At 37.7% G+C, this 22,426-nt stretch overlaps 1 protein-coding gene across 3 annotated transcripts in view; it reads right to left on the bottom strand.

Moving 5' to 3' along the window:
- YTHDC2 (YTH N6-methyladenosine RNA binding protein C2) overlaps nt 1-15,540 on the bottom strand; it is an 82,438-nt gene extending 66,898 nt beyond the window's left edge. Inside the window, exons 1-4 of one of the 3 annotated variants that reach the window (XR_010126433.1) lie at nt 15,138-15,519; nt 13,866-13,956; nt 3,854-4,050; nt 2,241-2,440 (exon numbers count right to left, since the gene is read on the bottom strand). Coding sequence is in view for 1 of the 3 variants with exons in the window: in XM_054488734.2 (XP_054344709.1) it covers nt 2,241-2,440; nt 3,854-4,050; nt 13,866-13,956; nt 15,138-15,324 (675 nt within the window). In the remaining 2 variants the exon portion in view is untranslated. Of the gene's footprint in view, nt 1-2,240; nt 2,441-3,853; nt 4,051-13,865; nt 13,957-15,137 lie in introns of those variants that run through there. The other 2 variants (XM_054488734.2, XM_054488735.2) reach the window with 2 other exon arrangements.
- Between the last annotated feature and the right edge of the window lie 6,886 nt (nt 15,541-22,426).

Here is a 22,426-nt window from a genome sequence, read left to right as displayed (position 1 = left end):
AAAAAAAATCAAGACGCAAAATTATGTGTTCTTAGCCTATGTTAAAAAAACCAATATATAACAATGCTATAAAGAGAACAAAAACAAAACATACAAAGCCCCCACCACCACTACCACCAAAAACAAACAAACAAAAACCCACGAGCATATATTTGGAGATTCTGACAGTAATGCAGTGACACAGGGTGGCAGGAGAATTTAAAATATTTCATTTTCTGGCCAGGCATGGTGGCTTATGCCTGTAATCCCAGTACTTTGGGAGGCCAAGGCAGGTGGATCGCTTGAGCCCAGGAGTCCAAGACCAGCCTGGGCAACATGTTGAAACCTCGTCTCTACAAAAAATTTAAAAATTAGCTGGGCATGGTGGCATGCACCTATAGTCCTAGCTACTTGGGAGGCTGAGGGAGGAGAATTGCTGGAGCTCAGGAGTTGGAGGCTGCACGCCACTGCACTCCAGCCTGGACGACAGAGTGAAACCCTGTCTCAAAAGAAAAAAAAAAAAAATCTTCCACCTTCTATGAAATATTTTCCACAGTGTTCAAGTTTCACACAATGAACACAAATAAGAAAAAATATTCAAAAAGCACTTAACTTCCTAACACCATTAAAGGCAAGATAAAATACTACTTACATTCTGTTTTATTTTATATTTCAAAGAATAAAAACATTAGTATTTTAATTAACTCTTTAAATAGGACAAAATTATTTCTCAGGTTTGAACTCATTAAACTAATAGTTTCTTCTTAAAAAGCGAAGAGTATAATATTTACAAATTAAATTCTCAAGTATCCTTTCATATCTAGTAAAATGATACACATAACTGTTGAAAACAGGAATCCATAATTCTCATATATAGATATCATTAGCAAGGACATTCAAATAATTTAAACAAAGACCTATTTATTACATTTTATCGAAACTTCCATAATCTCTATTCTATATAATTAGAACTGCTATAATTAATACTTAACGGCAAAATTACTCATCCTAAAAAAATTATAACAATCTAAGACAGCTAAACAAATTCTCTGGAGTAACTCCATGGAATTTCACTTAATCATAAAAGCACTCATGCTGGGTCAGGCGTGGTGGCGGGTGCCTGTAATCCCAGTTACTCAGGAGGCTGAGCCAGCAGAATCCCTTGAACCTGGGAGGCACTGAGGTAGCAGTAAGCCGAGATAGCACCACTGCACTCCAGCCTGGGTGACAGACAGAGACTCGGTCTCAAAAAAAAAAAAAAAAAAACTCATGCTAAAGAAAGATCTTGTACATTGTCTTCAGAAAAAAATTTCATCATGTTTTTAATTATTCAGTTTTACAGGATCAAGTTTTAAGGATAAACACATATAATTCTGTAAAAATGTTTAAGTCCTTCAAGTAAAAAACTGGTAAAGTTTATAGTCAACTTCTCCTCCCACCTTGCTTTATCTACTAAGCCTATTAAACTAACCAATATAATCATAGGAAATTTTAGGCAATTGTCAAAAGCAAAATTATGTCCCTAAAAGAAGAAAACCTACAAATACTCTATTTATTATTTTATCTGAACCTCTATTAAAAGCAAACTAATTTTAGTAATTTTAAGCTGAAATGCTGCAAGAATGTACACAAGAGTCATATGATGTCATACTTACTACTTCCAATCTGTTATCCTATGAGTGAAACTTCATAAGGAGGTACTTTGATTCTAAAAATGCAAGTCAAACCTATCATATTAATTCCATTCTACAGTCAACTTTATATTAATATTTGTTATTACTGCTTTTACTTTGGTTCCTATATGCAAAATGCTATGCTAGGCACTTTACAGAGAGAATCTCTACACCTCACTGTGAAAGGTAGCAATTAGTCCCATTTTATAAATGAGAACTCTGGCTCACAGAGGTTACAAAAAGAGCCTAGAACTTCAATAACTGAGGGAACTGGAATCTAAACTCAAGGCCAAAGCCCATCTTCTTTCCATGATAACAAATCACTTTCCCACCTCTGTTTAAATAAAGGCCTAATGCACTAGTTTAAAAATAAGTAAATTATTTAAAACATTTTCTTTCTACAAATTCTCCAAATATATTCCAGTAGTAATTTATTTCTGAAATAACCATAACTATAATAACCACAAGTTTCTTTTTCTTTTTTAAACATATGCAGTGTAAATTTGATATAAAATTATAATATGGGACTATATATATATATATATATATATATTTTTTTTTTCTATAAACAACAAAAAAGAAACAAACCTGTGTGGTCTTTCCAGACCCAGTTTCTCCTACAATCAAAACTACTTTATTTTCCTTAATTATTTTAACAATTTCTTCCTGTTTCTCAAACACTGGTAAAGACTGCCTAAAAGAATCAAATTCGGATTCTCCTCTTTTCACTGGAATCTGAGGTATGCCATTGTTGAGTCGCCCACTTGTCTTGCTCATTTCCCGGTTTTCTTTGAAAATGAATAAAAGAACAAAAAATGTATGATCAACACTGAAAAAGAAGTGTTAAAAATAAAAATAAGTAATTTTTTTGCCAAACCTAGAAAAACATGCCAAAAGAGATAATTTCTAACACAATTCCGTTCAAAGGTTTTCTTCTCTACTCAGTCTACATAAAGTTGTCAAGCAATATCTCAATTGTACTCTTACACATACTATTTTCATTGAACATGTTACAAATTTCAATATCAATTAGAAAGCGAACCTCTCAGACATATTTCTGGTACATAATGTTTAAAAACTGATAAAAATAAATCATTCAATAACCATTAAAAATAAAACAATCTTGATAATCTATATGATTTTTAGGCTTGTTATAAATTTCTATCAATAATTTCATGGAAAATTAAATTTTTATAGTAGGAAATAATGTACATTATACTTATAAGATCTGTCACGTACATTATGAAAACATACTACAAAAAATAGAAAATATCCCATATATGTTCAATGCTATACATGTAAGATTAAGTGATCAAATAGAATAATTATGTGTTAAATATAAGGGTCCTAATGTTAACAAATTTCCTAATGGCGTATTTTGGCCAACACCCACATTTAACTAAACAGATAGGAATAAAGAAGAGGTATGAAATGTTTTATATTCATGTAGCTCAAAATATGTTTGCGTGCCTATAATTAAAGTGCAAGTTCTTTGATATCTAGGACCACATATTTTCTATATTCTGCTGATCTATTCCAATAGGCAATAATAACTATGTAAATTTTATCACTACAGGCAATAAATAGTTTTCTTACTAGGGAAGTGATCTTTCCAAATAGTAAAATTACATCTTTATTTTATAACCCAAATACATTATCTATCTACCTTTGAGCAACTTAATGTACTGAAGACTCTGTCCAATCTCTTATCAGAGCTAAAGCCCCAGTTCAAAATCTCACTCATTAGTGTATCATGGCAGCATAATATAGGAAAGTCTAGTCCCTGGAGTCAAATACCCGCTCTGCAGTTTATTGGCTGGTTTGGTGTCCTCGAACAAATTATTTAATTCCTCTAAGCCTCAGTTTCTTCACCTGTGAAATAGGGGAAATTCTTACCTTGCAAGGGTTGCTAGGAGGCCCCATATAAAGGGTTTAGTATACTGCCTCATACACAGTTAATGCTCAGTAAATGGTAGCTATTGATATTATTATTAATACTAAAAAAAACACTTCGTTCAACTTAATGACATGCTTTAACACTGCACTTTGTTTCAAATTTTTACAACTCTTAATCATTTCTAACAAACTATTCCAATTGAGAAATCTTATTTCATCTAGGTTTTCGAAAATAAATCTAAAATGGAAAAAGAACAGTCATCAAATAATAGGGTAAATGAGGAAGCTCCCCAGAAAATACATACCAGCTTCAACTGCAAACACATTTCCTCTTTCTGTTTTAGGCAGAAGTTCTGTACGCTCTTTATTGGTGACAGGAAATCTCTGAATTAGGCTCCTAACAGCATGTTTTGTATTATGAGTCAAATTACAGGTCATCATTGCATGAGCTGTTTCTGATCCATCTTTCTTCTTCACAGTTAGGTATCTATTTGCTCCCTTTCTGAATATTAATAAAAATCATTTATTTACTATATAAAGTCAACTTGTTCACATATGATGTATGCCTACTTAGAAAATATGTCTCAAGCAAAACACTGAAAAAAATCAAAATGCTTTGGGAGAAGATGCTGAAAGTCCAAAAAAATTCAGTAAAGAAAGATTTGGGCTAAAGTGGCCATAAAACTATTTTCAATTAAAATTTCAAGTGCTGCAAATCCAATTTTAAGTCCACTAAAAAGGCTTACTTACCCTTAAGTGTAAAGTTTGTCTTTAGCAGACTTCATGGTAGATGAAACATCACCAGTTAATATGATACATGCTGGGAAGCATAGAGAGGGGGAAAATCAATCTGAACAATAGAACTTAAAAATGGTAATGAAAAAGTTATGGTCCATAGTTCAGACTAATATGTCCCAGTGAATGTTTCCACAGTATGTTGGTAATGAGACACTCCCATGAAAACCTGTTAAGAGAGCCAAGTTTCGTGGTTGGACCAAAAAAGCATAAATCAGCATTATTGATAAATAATTTCAGATGCATTTTTAATAAAATATTCTTCAACGCTTCTGGTTCTACTCTTCAATTATAAGGTAATGATGATTTGTAACTGTTCAAGATATTTACTGTAGGTATATTGTTTCCTCAACTGGTCCAGGACTGAGCATATCTTTTATGACTTCTATAGCTCTAAGAGTAGTAGGTATAGTGTTATATACCAGGAATTTCCCAGATGTGTTTTGAATGATTTCATAATACATGCCTATAATGTAGCAGTGTAATACTGATTAAGAGCTCACGCTCCAAAGGCACACACACCTCAGCTTGAATCCCACCTGTACCACTTACTAGTTGTGGCACTACAGGTAAACTACTCAATGGCTCTGAGCCCAACACAATAGTAATATATACCTCAAAGGATTATTCATATGATTAAGATAATACATGCAAAGTGCAGTATCTGTTGCAGAGTAGACTCTAAATAAATGAAAACTATTATTATAGTCAGAAACAATACTATTTCTTAAATTTTAAGTTACCCAAAATATTTCATAAAATGTTTTGCCATTTGTTAATGTCACTATTATAGAAATAACCAACAGAGCCATACATACAATGAAAAATTTATAATTTACAAAGCAAATTTTATAATTTACAAAGCAAATTTTATAATTTTTCTAATTTTCATTAGATGTAAATTTTGTCAACAGTATCTTCACCATAAGAGTGATATCAAACTGGGGATTAACCTATACAGTTTTAGCATATAAGTTTTCTAAGTGAGGCTTCCAATTTATCAAGGTTTTTAATTTCTGGAGACTCCTTATTGAATATTTCAATGAATTATAAGCTTTCTAGGTTGTTATTTACTCCTTAACAAGTACTTGGTGGTACTTAAAATGATGCTATAAAGATGAAATAAAATTTAACCTGATCTAGAAGTTTTAGTTATTTCCATGATAAATTCAAATTACTGAATTCCAGAAATGTTCTCTGTAATAGGTTCTTTTCCCATGGACCTTTCTGAAATTAAAGGACAGTCATTATAGACTCAATAATTCATTCCCCTTCTGTGATGTTCATTTCATAAAGTTTTAACTATAAAAGGCAGGAAGTGAGCTGAACTGAGCACCACAACAAATGGTAGGAGGCCAGTATTCAGCTAGTAATAAACTTTCAACCAGTTACATGATCAACGGCAAATCATTTTACTTCTCTGACACTGTAAAATGGTTAATTTTAAAAACTTCATATTTTTAAGAACTCAAAGATGCTTTAATTTTCTTAAAAATCATCTCAGAAAGGTTTTGCTATATTTCACCTTTAATTGTATTTTATTCATTCACTCAATCATTTATCATATATTAAGTAAACACTGACTTTATGCCAGGCACTGTGGTAGAAGCCAGGAATACAAAATGGAGTAAAATATACCCTTTCTCAACAAGCTCACAACTGAAATAATAAGTTAGATTGAAACCTTCCTAACATAGGTTACCTAATATAGCATTTAGGTATTAAAAAAAACTCATAATAAGCAGATGGGACTACTTAGCCATTACCATTTAAAATTTACTGAATTCAGTTTGAGCACATATGGTAGAATGGAAAGATAATATCAACTTGATCATTTTTATGTTTTAGTAAAGGAGTCTACTTGTGCTTTTACTGATTATTCCTACCACAGTCAGCACCACAGTGACACTGATCTATCATAAAAGGATTAATGAAATTTTTGGTAAAATATTCACCTCATTGTTGTGAGGATGGAAACATTAAATACAGTAATTTGTCATACTATGTAAACTAACAAATTGAGATCTCCTTATTATGCTTTCATTCCAAGATAACTGAAACTGGTTTGATGATAAACACAGGAATCTTTTATACAAAGCAAAATTAACTAAAAACTAGCTGCACATGTGGAAAAGATGCTAGCTAAGTGAAATTCACAAGAGTTTTTTAAATAAAAGGTAAACCCCATATGCAATTTTGAAATATAAAAGTAAATGTAATAAAATTACAGATGAGAGCATCATAACATCTAACTTTCGAAAAATAAAAGTAACCGATGCATTTTGGCATTTCAATGGCTTCTTCCTTTGAAAGAAAAATGATGCTATAAGTAATCAAATTTGACACAATGTTAATATTAATCAATTGATTAATTTACAAAGGATGTTACTAAACATTTAAATCAAATACAAACATACGCCTCAATATTCCCTACTTGTAAATCTAAGAACAGTTTAAAAGATCAGCTGCAGAGCCCAAATCTGAAACGACTACTTAAAAAGCTCACAGACACCAGGAGTCTCTTAAAAACAAACAACAACAACAACAAAAAAAAACCAGGCATTCATTTGATGCCTAATAAGTACTTAATTTTATATTCCCTTAATTTATATTTCCATTAGGCAGACAGATGCAAAGATCTAGCTCCAAACCACTTTCTCCCCCATACTGTAAGACAGAATTAGAAATGTAGTAAAGTTTGCATTATACTAATTTGTACTTTTTTATGATTACCTAAAAACTAATAAACCAACCAGTTCACTTCATGTTGTCGCCAAACTGAGCACAGTTGCTTTCAAGGCATGGTCACTATACCTATAGTAAATTTATTTTTCTGGGTTTTTCTTTTTTTTTTTTTTGAGACAGAGTCTTGCTTTTTGCTTTCAAGGCATGGTCACTATGCCTACAGTAAATTTATTTTTCTGGGTTTTTTTTTCTTTTTTTTTTTGAGACAGAGTCTTGCTTTGCTACCCAGGCTGGAGTGCAGTGGCACGATCTCGGCTCACTGCAACCTCCGCCTCCTGGGTTCAAGCAATTCTCCCGTCTCAGTCTCCCCAGTAGCTGGGACTACAGCCACCCGCCACCATGCCTGGCTAATTTTTGTATTTTTAGTAGAGATAGGGTTTCACCATATTAGTCAGGCTGGTCTCGAACTCCTGACCTTAGGTGATCCACCCACCTCGGCCTCCCAAAGTGCTGGGATTACCAACATGAGCCACTGCGCCCGGCCTATTTTTCTGGTCTTAATGAACTACAAGCTAAATTGAAGATGATATCTATCCAATATTTCTAACTCCTCAGAGAACCTACTACACTGCTATGAACTTGATGTGAACATCAAAAAATAAATTAGTTAAGTATTAACTGTGTTCAAATCCTGGCTCTGCCACTTGCTAGCTGTGTGATCTCAAGAAAATTACTTAACATCTCTAGGCTTTGATTGCCTCATCTGTTATATAGGTGCCAGGTGTTAAAATAGACTCTGCCTTATAAAATTTGTTAAGATCCATGGTAGACTGGATAAATAAAATGTGGTACATATACACCATGGAATACTATGCAGCCATACAAAAGAATGAGACTATGTCCTTTGCAGGAACACAGGTGGAGCTGAAGGCCATTATCCTTAGCAAACTAACCCAAGAACGGAAATCCAAATACTACATGTTCTCATTTGTAAGTAGGAGCTAAATGATGAAAACACATGGACACACAGAGGGGAACAACAGGCACTGGGGTCTATCAGAGGGTAAAGGATGGGAGGAGGGAGAGGATTAAGGAAAATAATGGGTACTAGGATTAATCCTGGGTGATGAAATAATCTGTACAACAAACTCCCTTGACACATGCTTACCTATGTAACAAACCTGCACATGTACCTCTGAACTTAAAAGTTGAAAAATAAACTATATCCACACTAGTACACAAATGGAGGCATGCTCTGTCATACATCCTGCTGCATTTAATGTATAAGAAGGAACCATTGGTCCTTGTTGCTCACTTCTGTGAACACAAAGTGCACTAAGGCCATGGGAGTCATCCACTTTCAGGTCAAGGTCTATCCTTTCCTTTGTAGTGAATACCAGGCCAGAGATGAATCAGCACCAAACCAAAGGCCCTCATCCAAATATGAGAATGCTGACTCCTTCTCATTAAAAAAAAAAAAAAAAACTAAGAGATTCTTTTATTTTCAATAATCCTTATATTCTTGGGAAAACCCATTTTAAATGTGACCTAATTTTTTGTTTTATTTAGTATATTACATCTATGATCATAAGTAAGATAAACCCATAATTTTCATTTCTAATATTTTCTTTATCTGAGTTAGGTAGCAAAGTTATACTAGTTTCATAAAAATTAGGAGGTGTCCCTCTCTTTGATTCTCCAGGAAAAACTGAAGTAAAAATAAAATTATGTTTATTGTGCAGCCATAAAAAAAGAGTAAGTTCATGTCCTTTGCGGGGACATCGATGAAGCTGGAAACCATCATCCTCAGCAAACTAACACAGGAACAGAAAACCAAACACTACATGTTCTCACTCATAAGTGGGAGTTGAAAAATGAGAACACATGGACATAGCAGGGGAACATCACACACCGGGGCCTGTCGGGGATTGGGGGAAAGGAAAGGGAGAGCATTAGGACTAATATCTAATGCATGCAGGGTTTAAAACCTAGCTGATGGGTTGACAGGTGCAGCAAACCACCAGGGCACATGTATAGCTATGTAACATACCTGCACATTCAGCACATGTATCCCAGAACGTAAGTAAAATAAAATTAAAAAGAAAAGAAATTATGTTTATTGACTCTTTGATTTAAATTACCTCTGAATGGCATTTGTGTGAGTAAATTTCTAATCTTGATTAAATTTATATAACGAATTTTTTAAAAAACCATTGTTAGGATTAAATGATAATCCATTTAAAGCACCTAGCACAAGTATACAACAACACTTAACAAATGTTTGCTCCTGCCTCCTCAAGGAATGCAGCCCTGCTGAGATCTTGATTTTAAGTCCATGGGACCTGTGTTGTTGGACTTCTGACCTCCAGAACTGTAAGATAATTTTAGCCACTAAAAAAAAAAGAGTTAACTCCTGTTATTATTGGACACAGCAGGGATTCTTTTTAGTGGATAACCAAAAATTCACTACCTGAAAACCATTTTTCTTATTTTAGCTGGGAGGAGAGAGGAAGAATGCAGTATGCAACTTCCCAAGACAGGAGGCAAGATAGGCAGTAATCTAAATCTGAAAAGGGGAGTGTCCTTGTAGATTGGAGCCTTCTGGTCAGGGTGAATAGAGTACTTTGGTACTCTATTTGGTACCTATTAGGCAGTGACCTTAGCAGTCACAGAAGAAACTTGTACTTAGAAAAATCTACTTTCATATACTTCATATTTTCCCATTCTACAGATTTTTAACAAAGTTCATTTTGTAAAATCCATTTTTGTCTAACTTGGACTGAGAAAAATCGAGATGTGATTTTGTTTTCATTACAAACAAGCCAAAGACTTAGAAAAGTGAGCCTTTAGGACTAAAACAGTGACCTCAGTGTAACTTTAAACACAACCTTTAAAGTTGAGGAAAAAAAGTAAATAATGATGTGAAATTTTTGGTATGTGAAACCTGACTAGAATTTCAAAGAAAACTTTAGGATATATTAAAAATCACAAAATGGGGCTTTTACTCCAAGAATGTTTTCACTAAAAGACGAGCAATTACAAAAAATAATCAAAACAGGGCCAAGGCACACTAGCTCAGGCCTATAATCCCAATACTTTGGGAGGCTTAGGCAGGAGGATCACTTGAGCCCAGGAGTTTGAGACCAGGCTGGGCAACACAGCAAGACCCCATTTCTAAAAAAAAAATCTTAAATTAGCCAGACATGGTGGTGCATGCCTGTGGTCCTATCTACTTGGGAGGATAGCCTGACCCTAGGCGTTTGAGGCCATACTGAGCTACGATTGTGCCACTGTACGCCAGCCTGGACAACAGAGAAAGACTCTGTCTCTAAAAAATAAAAATAATCAAAGCAGGTAAAATTCAATTATTTAGAAGATGAAAAACAAAATCCATCACAAATGACATAATTTTGAAAGAAAGAATATCAAAAAGAAAAAACTGACCAGAAAAAAATTGAAAACTATCACACAAAAAGTCTGGAATCTATTTTTAAAAACTTATATAAAAAGCCCAAATAAGAGAATGAGTCAATGAGAGACTGGAAATAGAATCCAGGCTTTCTGCCCTTTACACCAGGTGGCCTCTCAAATATATACTAAGAAACTATAATATCAGACACCTACAGACACACACACACACACACACACAGGAAAACTAACTTACTAAGTCAATAAAGTTAATGCTAGATTATTTTTTTAAAAATCAGCCAGGCCCAGTGACTCATGTCTATAATCTTAGTACTTTGGGATACCAAGGAGGGAGGATTGCTTGAGCCCGGTAGTTCAAGACCAACCTGAGCAACATAGTGAGATGCCGTCCTCTACAAAAAATAGAAAAATTAGTTGGGTGTGGTGGCATATGCCTGTAGTACCAGCTACTCAAGAGGCTGAGGTGAGAGGATTGATTGGGCCTGGGAGATGGAGACTACAGTGAGCGGTGAGCCATGATCATGCCACTGCACTACAGCCTGGGTGACAGAGCAAGACCTTGTCTCCAAAAAAAAAAAAAAAAAAAAAAGGCCAAGCGCGGTGGCTCACGCCTGTAATCCCAGCACTTTGGGAGGCCAAGGCGGGCAGATCACGAGGTCAGGAGATCGAGACCATCCTGGCTAACACAGTGAAACCCCATCTCTACTGAAAATACAAAAAATTAGCCAGGCGTGATGGTGGGCACCTGTAGTCCTAGCTACTTGGGAGGCTGAGACAGGAGAATGGTATGAACCCAGGAGGTGGAGCTTGCAGTGAGCCGATCGTGCCACTGCACTCCAGCCTGGGTGACAGAACGAGACTCCATCTCAAAAAAAAAAAAAAAAAAAAAAAGTCAAAGGGTGACCAGAAAATTTCATGGATAAGTCAGGTACAAATTCTCATACAAATGAAAAGAAAGGATTTGAGAAGCAGATTCAAAGTGATTTATTTCTTTTTGTGAAAAGAAGAAAAGGCATTTGAAAGTCACAAGGACCACTAAAAAAATATAGTACAAAGTTGACTCAAAGATGAAAAAGAGAGAGAAGGAGCTAGGGTATTTCATAAGAAGGTTTGAAAGCATTAAGGTTATAGGTATTAGGGACTTGATAAATAGGCAGGATTGCCTTGCTTCCCTTAGCATCTCTTCCCTTTTTCTTCTTTCTCTGGCTCTTCAATGTTTCCGCATTCCCCATTTTTGTCTCCATAACTTCCTTCTTGATTTCTCCTTCCCAAGATATTTATTCATTCCAGATCAGCTCTTACATGACTATGCTACTGAAGAGAAGGACAGGAAGTCTACTCTAATGGACTGCTTTTCTAAGTTAGCTGTTTAGAATGCAAGACCCATGTAACCATAGAAATGATGTAGCTACAGAACTGTACATTTATAACATGTGTTTCTGAGCACAGACCCAAAACCTCTTACTTGCAACTAGTAAACCCAAACAGTGCTAAAAACTGGAAACTTTTAAGTTTGCAGTAACCTCATTTGACATCAAATGTGATCACGTGATTAAACTGACATGAGGTTATTAATAGTCTCAGTGTGAATATTCATAGAATTTCCAGCAAATATATAAATGTGACTAAAGGTGATGGCCATATTTTATTAGGTAGATTACACAACATATTGCAAATATACCCAAATACCTTTCTAAAGTCTAAAAAATCTGAATCTCAAATATATTTAGCCCAAGTGTTTCTGGATAAAGTATTGTGGCGCTGAACTATATTTTTATGTTCAGGTGCAGTATTTTTACCTACCTAGTGGACTATAAGATGGGCACAGTCAGGAATCTAACCAACGTTCCAGCACTGGCCTTAGCGATGTTCAAAATGCACATTCACCTAAACTAAATCCCCTGTCTCAGTAATTTATCACTGTAGTAGGCAGTCATAAGCAAGACATTCCTACATCAGCTGCTTTCACTTTGGGACCATCTGAATATTTATTAATATATTTACTTAATAAAGTTTTGTTTTCCCTCTTCCTAACCTAAAAACAGGTAAGCTGAAATTTTATCCTTTTTTTCCCTCTATGTCAGTAGTTCTCAACCTGAGCAATTTTGCTCTCCAGAGGACATTTGGCAACCTCTAGAAGCATCTCTGGTTGTCACAACTGGGGTTAGGAGTGTTAGTGGCATGTAGTAGTAATGGCTACAGATGCTGTTAAACACCCTACAGTACACAAAACAGAATAAAGAATTATCCAGTCCAAAATGTCAATAGCACCAACAGTGAGAAAGCTTCCTTTATATTGATCCCACCATCCTTATTAACAAAATGAAAGCGCCACAGAATTTTAGAGTTTTTCAATTTGGATGGCTCAAATGACTTTTCCCTCACTATAGCTCTGTGATCCTCCCAACAAAACAAAACAATTTCCTCCTGTACCACTTTTTAAAATCATTTCTAATCATCAGATCCTTGACTTGGTAGGAAAGAAAACAATGAACATATGCTCTAAAGCTTACTATTATAGTGCAGTAACAGTAAAAGAAATAAGTTCCATAAATAATTGTACTTATTATCTTTTGTACATCCATTTTTCAAATGAGATTTCATTTCTATCAAAAAATAAAAATATTTTTCTCAAGCAACTTCAACTTTTAAACTATTTTTTTTTTACATCTTAAAATTTACCTTTGAAAGAGTTCACAGCATGCCACACAAAAATATGTCACTCTGCCATAAGGATTATTTTGAGCTGAAGGCAATCGAGAAGAAGCAGACATAAGAAAAACTCTGCTTTCCCCTGCTTTACCAGAAAGGGCAGGTTATTCTTAACAAGAGAAACCACTCTAGACTCTTAATAGAGACAGCACCAGGGGAACCTACATAACCAACCTTGCTAAAAGAACACATATCTTCCATTAGTTTCCCCATATATACCTTCCCACAATTTACTGCACCTACAAGTTCAAAGTCCTTTTCCTTTGTCTTGTCATTTTTTAAATAAATTCATTGTTCTTTATTAAGATGCCACATAAGCACCATGTTTGAGTTACTATCGAGTTCTCCCCTATGTATGCATGATGCATGTCTTAATAAGCTTATGTTTTTCTCTTGTTAATATGTCTTTTATCAGTCTAATTTGCAGGGTCCCAGCCAAGGAACCTAAGCTGGGTACAGGAAAAAGCATTTTCCTAGGGAAAAACAAAACAAAACAAAAAAGGGGGGAACAGGTAGATAGAAGGAAGAGGAAAGAGTTGAATTTGGTACAGACCTGAATCTTTTATCTACATAGGATACAATTAAGAACGTGAAGTTAAAACAGTAATAACTACTTAAATGTACTCAGAAACATTTCTCACTTTTTTGGGCAAATAATCTTTTTTAAAAAAAAAATAAGAAAAGCTACCAGCTTACCCTTTACTTTTAGAGACCAAACCAAGAGACTGACTGAGTCGATGAATAAAGGCTCTTTCAGTACTGGTCAAAGAAGAAGGAAACTCCATTTCTACACGGAAAAAAAACAAAGTAGTAAAATTTGTAGATAGGCAATTTTCTCTCAAGTAATACACACAGATACAAAATATGAAAAACATACATAGACAATCAAATTTATTATACTTTATTTGAGGTTAACTTTATATTTCATATTCTATTTTACGTAAATTAATAAAATTAATATATTTTATTAATTCAATAACTACTGAATGTCCACCAGAATTCTGATATTAATAAAAAGACAGCTATGTATTAAACCTAAATGTGATAAAGGCCTCTGATATTCACCAAAAACGACTCCTCTTACTTGTTATGGAATTTTGAGTTGGTATAATGACTGAACATATTTAACTTGGTCCCTACTTGTTAACAAAATGTTTCTTTTCTTCAATGATGAGATATGTTCAAATACTATGAATTCTCAACATGAAACTCCATTGTCTTTGCTTTCAAAACTGTATAGAATTCGTATTTCACTATTTCAGAGGGATTTGTTATATATTGCTGAGGCTTTCTCTTTTTTTAATGTGAATTCAGAATCTCTCTGTCTAGAACATTCCCCATTTTGGACTATAAGATTCCAGAGTAAGAGGTCTCCTAACTAAGCCAGCAGGTCCGAATGAGCCCTCAACATACTGTACAAGTCACCACAGGTCAGTTGCTGGTTCTGCATTATATGACCCAAGACAAGTGGCTATTTAACCTCAAGAGGTGTGGAAGATGCTTCGTGTGCCAAACAAGTTTAAGTGGGTGGCATGATGCTTCAGGGTTCAAACGGTACTGCTGGTGCATTTATTTATATGTTTGATTTCTTTCTGCTCTTCTACATCTGTAGCTTAAACGTGCAACAATTAAGGTGACACCCCCTTAAAAATTTGTTTTAAGGGTTAGGGCTAACCAATATCTGAAACACGGTGGCTTAACCGCCCAAGACTGCTGAAAGACGCGGCGGGGAAAACACTTACAGCTAGGGAGCAAAGTGCCCATAACCCCACTGTTTCGCAGAGCACCTCGCATTCCACCGCAGTGCTAACAGCCGCGTTCTAGACCCCGATGCCGCCGCTAAGGCCCGCCCCGGACGGGCGGTGCCCTCTTCGGAGGCACCCCCATCACTCGGTGGGCCGCGGTTTGGGGGGCGCTGGGGTGAGGGGGTGTCCTGACTGCCAGCACGGTCCCTGTCCGGAACCTCACCTCTCTGGTCCCCGTATCGGAAGCGCTCCAGCGCGATATTGACTGCTATCTTCACCTCCTCATCAATGCGAATGTCCTTCAGTCCCTTGGCCCGGCCGCCGCCCCCAGGACCACACGGCGAGGGGCCGCCGCCTCCGCCACCGCCAGGAGCCGGCTGCCGCGGGGAGACGCTGCTCGGCCTGGACATTGCCCTGAAGAGATGGTCTCTCCGCACGGGAGCGGCCAGGCCTGCTGGCTGACAGCCAATGACAGAGACCGTGGGACTCCGGGGCCACTACCAGGCGGCTCCGCAGACGGCCTGCGTTAGGCTGAGGTCACCGGAAAGCCCTCAGTCACCACAACAGCAGAAGTGAAGCCTGCGCCGTTAATATCTCGGCGAGGCGGGGAGCGCGGGCGTAATGACGTCACCAGGGCCTGCGCCCGTGACCTCAGCGCGGCCGCCGCTGCGCGCCTGAAGGAGGCTGGCTGTGGAGCTGTGGTGTAGTCCTCTTCCCGCGCCGCCCACCAAGAGTCGCTCCTCATCTTCTTATTCACTCACTTGCTACCTCGTTTAGTCCTTCATTAATTCCCGCAGTAAGCATGTATGGGCTCCTACTGTGGACCTGGCACTATGCCACGCCTTCGATATACATTGGAGAACCAGAGAGCCAAGGTTCCTACCTTCATGGAGTTTATATTCTAGTGGGAGGAGGGTTGCCAGATTTAGCAAATAAAAATACAGAATGCCTAATTAATTTGCATTTCAGATAAAGGAATAATTTTTAGTGTATATATTTCCCAGCAATATTTGAAAAAATATCATAAAAAATACATATACCAAAAAATGAGCGACTGTTAGGTGTCTTGCATTCTTCCCTTTTCTGAATGGGAGATTTTAATGCAAGTATGCCACCCTTGCTCTATCACGCTACACAGGGTAGCTGAGTGGGGGCAGGTATGTAGTACATATTTACATACTTCATGAGTTACCTGGCGATGAGGATACACATCTGGATCTAATAAAGAGAGGACTGTGTATCAACAACAGATCCCGGATGTAGTGACTAGATAGAATTCCAGGTGTCTGGGGAGGGTATATGTGTATTCTGTGTGTGGTAAGAAGGGGGCGGAATATTTGGTGACAAGAAGTATGAACTGTGGCAAAGAATACTAATACTCATCAAAATATGTTTCTCCTTTTCTTCCTAGGTGTTATATTTCCCAACTCCCCTGCAGTTACCTGGGGGCCACACGGCTGAGTTCCGGCCATTGGAATGTTGCTGGAACTGATGTATACCACTTCCAGGATTGGGCTATAACACCTTCCTTGAATCTTCCCTTCTCTGCCTTTCCTGGTCTTCTGGAAGTTCTTAGGCAATTGTGGAACCACTAGATAGCAGGTTCCCGATTCCCTAAACGAGTGTGATAGAGTGTCCTCACCAACCCACACTGGAATATGACATGGGTAAGAAATAATTCTTAGTTGTGGTAAACTGCTGAGATTTGGGGAGATTTTTTTTGTAACATTATGGTAAATTGTTGAATTCATCAAAGGTATGGCCTTTGATGAATCACGCATTCCTGTGTTCACACCCTTGTATTCTTCCTTCCCACATGGACTCTGTCCTTGGCTATGTAACTTGCTTTGGCCATTGGGACATCAGCAAATATGAGATAAGCAGGGGCTTGAAAGGTGTTTGTGCATTAAGGCTTACCCTGTTTTGCTGCTGAGAATTCTTCTTCCACAAAGTAAAGAAGCTTAGGCTAGCCCACTGACAACTATGGCCCAATCATCCACCAGCACCAAGGGCAAGACATGAAAAAGGCCATAATGGAAAGTCTAGTCTCAGAAAAGCTGCTGGATGACTACAACTCTGTAAGCAACCCAAAGCAAGATTAGCAAAACCACCTAGCTAAACATAGTCCAAACTGTTGACCCACAGAACACATAAACAAATAAAATGAATATTGCTGTAAGCCACTAAGTTTTAGGTTGGGTTTGTTACACAGCAGTAGATAACTGATACAAAGAGTTAGCTTATTCTGACTAATATATTTGTACAATGATAAGACTGATCTTGGGCATAAGTGATTGGGCTGAGAGAACTGGCTTCACCAGTTCCAGTTTGTACCCAGTTGCCTAAGAACTGGGGTCATCAACATCTTGATATGCTTGTAAACAACTTGTGGCATACAAGCATGCCACAGCACAGTGGTCTGGAGACTGCTCTCTTCTCGTCTATAAAATTGACCTGGTAGAGTAATAAAGTCTTAAAATATAACCAAAATTATTTTATTATTGATGCTAGGGATATTTCCTCCCACCCTTTGCTGCCTCATCACCCCTACTTTGCCAGCCCTCCATCTCTTTCTCTCTTGTTCAGCCAGGTCATTTAGGGTTTATTATTTGGGGGAATATTGTCTTAAGTTCGTTTCGGTTCTTTGGAACTGGAAGAAGTCACATAGTAATATACCAGTAAGTTGCCAAAAAGGATCCTGAGCCCTGCTCCTCTTGGGGAGAACAAAACAAAAACCCTGAATGGTGTGGGAGATCCTGGAACAGAATGGCCTGTGCTACTTTCCCAAGGGAAGGCCAGAGAGGCAGCCCAGGAAAGAAGGTAGTGTGGTGTGCCTAGGCAGGTGAGGCTCAGTGTGGTATAGAGCAGCAGAGAGTTCCTGGTGCCCAAGAGGTGTCCAGAATTGGCAGAGACATATGCCAGACCTGAAGGAATCACACAGTTGAGAATAAGCAATGAATGACTTAACGGTGACTTATGTTGTTTGACCACCAAGGATCAGAAACTCTTTCCCACACTTGCTAATGCCTTGATACTCCATAAGTCCCCCAGAACTTGGAAGCAAGCCTAGGGAAGAGTGGTAGCCCCTGAATTAACTGAGGTTAATTACAGAGAAACTAAGTTCTTTCATACCTAAATCTATGGAATAAAATTTGTACTTAAGTAATTGTAAAACTACTTCCAGCACTATCATTTTATATACATATCATAATATATATATCGAAAAATTGGTGTTTTTCTATACCCTGTGTATGTATCTACCTGTCTACATAGTAATCAGCTTACATGTATATTAATATGGTTAGCCACAAGGTGACACTAGAAAGCTATCTTTTGCTTATGGTTCTAGCTCTTGACCGTCACTGATTTTCATAAACGGCTTCTATGAAGTATTGTATTAACAGTAGTAACCCCTTCCAGGGGCATTTTCATTTCAATAAGGGAGATGGCAGCAATGAGGTTAATAGGAGGCAATGTTCATATTTTAAAATCATAAAAATAAGACTCTCTGGAAGAGGCTATCAACTAGTTTTTATTCTTGCTCTTCTTACCCACTCTCATGTGATAGGATATCCCAATCATTACAAAAAATATCAAACACTAATTTATTCAACATCCATAAATAAAAAATGTAAATAGAAATAGTCTGTTAGATCTTGGAGCTTAAAATTAAATGACTATTTTTACAGAATGTGCCTCAAAAACATCTAGAACATCCTTAAACCATCTTCCAAACACTAAAAGCTCAGTCCAAGAATGTGAACACAGTAGGTCAGCAAATACATTGTGTAACTCACTGAGCAATTGCTATCTCATGTTGGGGATGACTGAGAAGAGGAGGAAAACCATCCCTTCCAGGAAGTCTTGCTTATTTGATTTATAAAGGAGATACAATTTAAAGGATTGCATAGGAAAATAGGAAGAAAATGTTTGGAAAAGCTCACAGGGAAGAAGTTTTTTTTTTTTTTTTGAAACAGAGTCTCGCTCTGTTGCCCAGGCTGGAGTGCAGTGGCGCCATCACAGCTCACTGCAAGCTCCATCTCCTGGATCCATGCCATTCTCCTGCCTCAGCCTCCCGAGCAACAAGAACTACAGGCACCCGCCACCACATCCAGCTAATTTTTTTGTATTTTTAGTAGAGACGGGGTTTCACTGGGGTTTCACTGTGTTAGCCAGGATGGTCTCGATCTCCTGACCTCATGATCCACCAGCCTCGGCCTCCCAAAGTGCTGGGATTACAGGCATGAGCCACCATGCCCAGCCCATGGGAAAGAACTTTCTAAGCAAAGGAGTAGTATATAAGAGAAAGTATCATGTCACAATCTCAAAAGCCCCTTATTGAGAACATGGAAAGGCAGGTTGAAAGGACCAAAGAAGAAAGCAGTGACACTAAATGATCAATGTGGATCTAGTTTATGGTCGGATAGCAGAGGAAATTTACCTACTGGGAAGTGGAACCATTGCATGGTTTTGAAGACAGGAGGGATATAAATTTGTCCGTTGGCATATGTCCTTATGGAATTTCAAGGAAACCATGCTCTTGGGATGCATCAAGAGTAGGATGTTAAAAATCAAGTGTAGAAATGATGACACTTTAAAGAATTTAACTGTGGTAGTAAAAAGAATCAGGTGAGAACTTATGAGAGGACGCTGCAGAGCTGGGAGAATGAAGACCCCTAAGCTTCTCCTTCAGGAGACTTAAGAAGAACTCAGAGATGAAGAGGGGGAGTCTATTCATGGAGCTGTCTCCTGGGACCCTCTGAAGAGAACATCAAAAACCCACTGAAAACAAAAAGGTTATTGCTAAATATTTAATGTTTCTGTTTTATGAAAGGATTCAGTTTTTAAAGCATAGGCAAAATTTACCCATGCAGATAGCTAAAGAGGAATTGAATACATTTTTCCGTCGCTTGACAGTGTATTCATATCCCACAAAATAAGGATTTTATTTTCCCCAGGGCACACTTAGTATTTTGTAAATGTAGTACTTTATTTCTTACTGATATTTTTCTTCAAAATATTCACAAGCAAAATCCTGGTAATCACTGAATTGGGGTGATGGTTATACTGGCCTTCTTTATACTATTCTTTTTACTTTGGGGTATGTTTGAAAATGTTGACAATGTTTTCAAAAATCGTTAAGAGTCTTTCTAGCCCCAAAATGTATCAACTTAGTAAACGTACTTATGCATTTGGGATAGGTTAAGACAGAAGTGTTCTTTCAGGACATGCAACTACCTGGTTTGATTGGATCATCCACAAGTAGTCAACTCCAGCAACAGCAACAAAGAAAAAACAGCCTGGCATTTGGTCAGGGAGGAATACTGTTCAGGAATACTCCCTTGGCAGATGTTTTGGGGACATTTCTTTCATGTTTAATTTGGCAAATTGACTCACAACTAACACTGAAAAGGAAAGAGACCACATGATTAAAAGAAGATTATATTAGTCACCTCAGGCTGCCATGACAAAATACCATAGACTGCGTGGCTTAAACAACAGAAATTTATTTTCAGCAGTTCTGAGGGCTGAAAAGTCCAAGATCAAGGTCTGGGAAAGTTCAATTTCTATAGAGAGCCCTTTTCCTGGCTTGCAGATGGCTGCCCACTTGCTGTGTGCTTACATGGCCTTTTCTTAGTGCTTGCGCTCCGGCAGCTTGCTGTCTCATGTCTCCTCTTAAAGGAGCACCAATCCTGTCTTGAGTGTCCTGCACACTCAAGTGTCTCAGCTTGAGTCTCTCAACTAACACTAATTACCTTCCCATCCTCAAGTACCTTCACATTGGAGGTTAGGTCTTTAATATATGAATTAGAGGGGTGGGGACACAAACTCCCCAATCTGTTCCCCAAACTTAATCCCATCATCTTCCCTTTCCTGTAATGACTGGTCCATCACACAGGGTAATGGGGCCCCAAGAGGTGCACTGGAGTCACACTGATGCCTCCACACTCTTCTTCAGCCCCTTCCTCTCCTCTGGCCCATAACACCTATTTAATAGACTGTTCCCACAAAGTTTTCAGTCAATACTAAGGACTGAGTAGTCTTCCAAGGACATTTCCACTTTAACACAGGAGTCTTAAAGAGGAACCTCCAAAATGCAAAGAAATAAAGCTCTTGTAATGTAATTTCTGGAAATGGTATAGCTAGTGAGGAGTTTGCAAATGGGATTCCATCTCATTATGCCCTGAATCACTGCATGGAAGTGGCCACTACTCTCTGTTTGTGAGACTAATCCTTGTCAAGAATTAGGTAGCACATGAGCAGAGGATAGTTTTGACTTATTGGTTATTCTCCAAAGTAATGAGCAAGTGAAATTTTAACTATGGCAAATAAATCATAGAATTTTAGAAATAGAAGGAACCTTTGGAATTCAACTGGATCATTTTACAAATGAGGAAGTGAAAGTATAGCTTGGCTGGGTGTATTGCCCAATACTGTGTAGTTACATGAAGATCAAAGACTAGAATACTTTTTATGACACCATTTCACATCATTGCTCCAGTTCTGCCCCATATCATTAGATATCAAGATCAGCTTCTGGCAGCACACCCTCAGTCTAGACCAGTTAGCAAAGAGGTGGTCAAACAAGCCACTTCCTCACCAGCAACCCTTTATGAGCCTTAGGCAACCACTTTTGCACTTTTCATGCTGTGTTGGGTCTCAAAAATTGGTTTGTGGCTTCCTTTTCAAATAAGTCACGCATATTGAATTGCCAACTGTTACCACCCTACCTTTTGTATTCATAATTCACAAATGTAGGCAACCTCTAGGTAGGTTCAATCTTATTGTCTCCATAACGATCAACACACAACTGATAAAACAAGCACCAGTCTCTTACTTTCGCAGACTCTTGAGAAGGTCCCTGACATTAGAGAGATTTATGGGATCAATGGACAAATGCTAGATTTAATAAATACTTAAGATACAAAGCCGCTGTATCTATCTCTTGGATCCCTTCTGATTGCCCAGTGTGGAGATCATGGTTCTTGCAACTTCAGGACTTGACTGCTGAGAGGAGCCAAGAATGTGGAAACAGTGTAGCCCATTTATTGCTTCCATGTTGGTCTGAGGTTATGCGAAAAAAAGGTACTATCAGCCCGTGGTTGGATTAATAACAAGGAAGAGCATTAAAGCTACTTTGAGACTTTTTTCAAGTTTGCACTTTGGAAAATTTCAAACCTCAAGTAAAGAGAATAATGGCCGGGTGCGGTGGCTCACGCCTGTAATCCCAGCACTTTGGGACGCTGAGGTGGGTGGATCATCTGAGGTCAGGAGTTCAAGACCGCCTGGCCAACATGGTGAAACCCTGTCTCTACTAAAAATACAAAAATTTGTCGGCCATGGTGGCTCATGCCTGAAATCCCAGCTGCTCGCGAGGCTGAGGCAGGAGAATCACTTGAACTCGGGAGGCGGAGGTTGCAGTGAGCCGAGATTGTGCCACTACATTCCAGCCTGGGTAGCAAAGCAAGACTCCATCTCAAAAAAAAAAAAAAAAAAAAAAAGAGGATAATG

This window comes from Pongo pygmaeus, chromosome 4 (assembly GCF_028885625.2).
Source record: "Pongo pygmaeus isolate AG05252 chromosome 4, NHGRI_mPonPyg2-v2.0_pri, whole genome shotgun sequence".
Classification (NCBI taxonomy): domain Eukaryota; kingdom Metazoa; phylum Chordata; class Mammalia; order Primates; family Hominidae; genus Pongo; species Pongo pygmaeus.
Note: the sequence above shows the minus strand (reverse complement) of the source record. Positions and strands in the feature narration are given on the sequence as shown.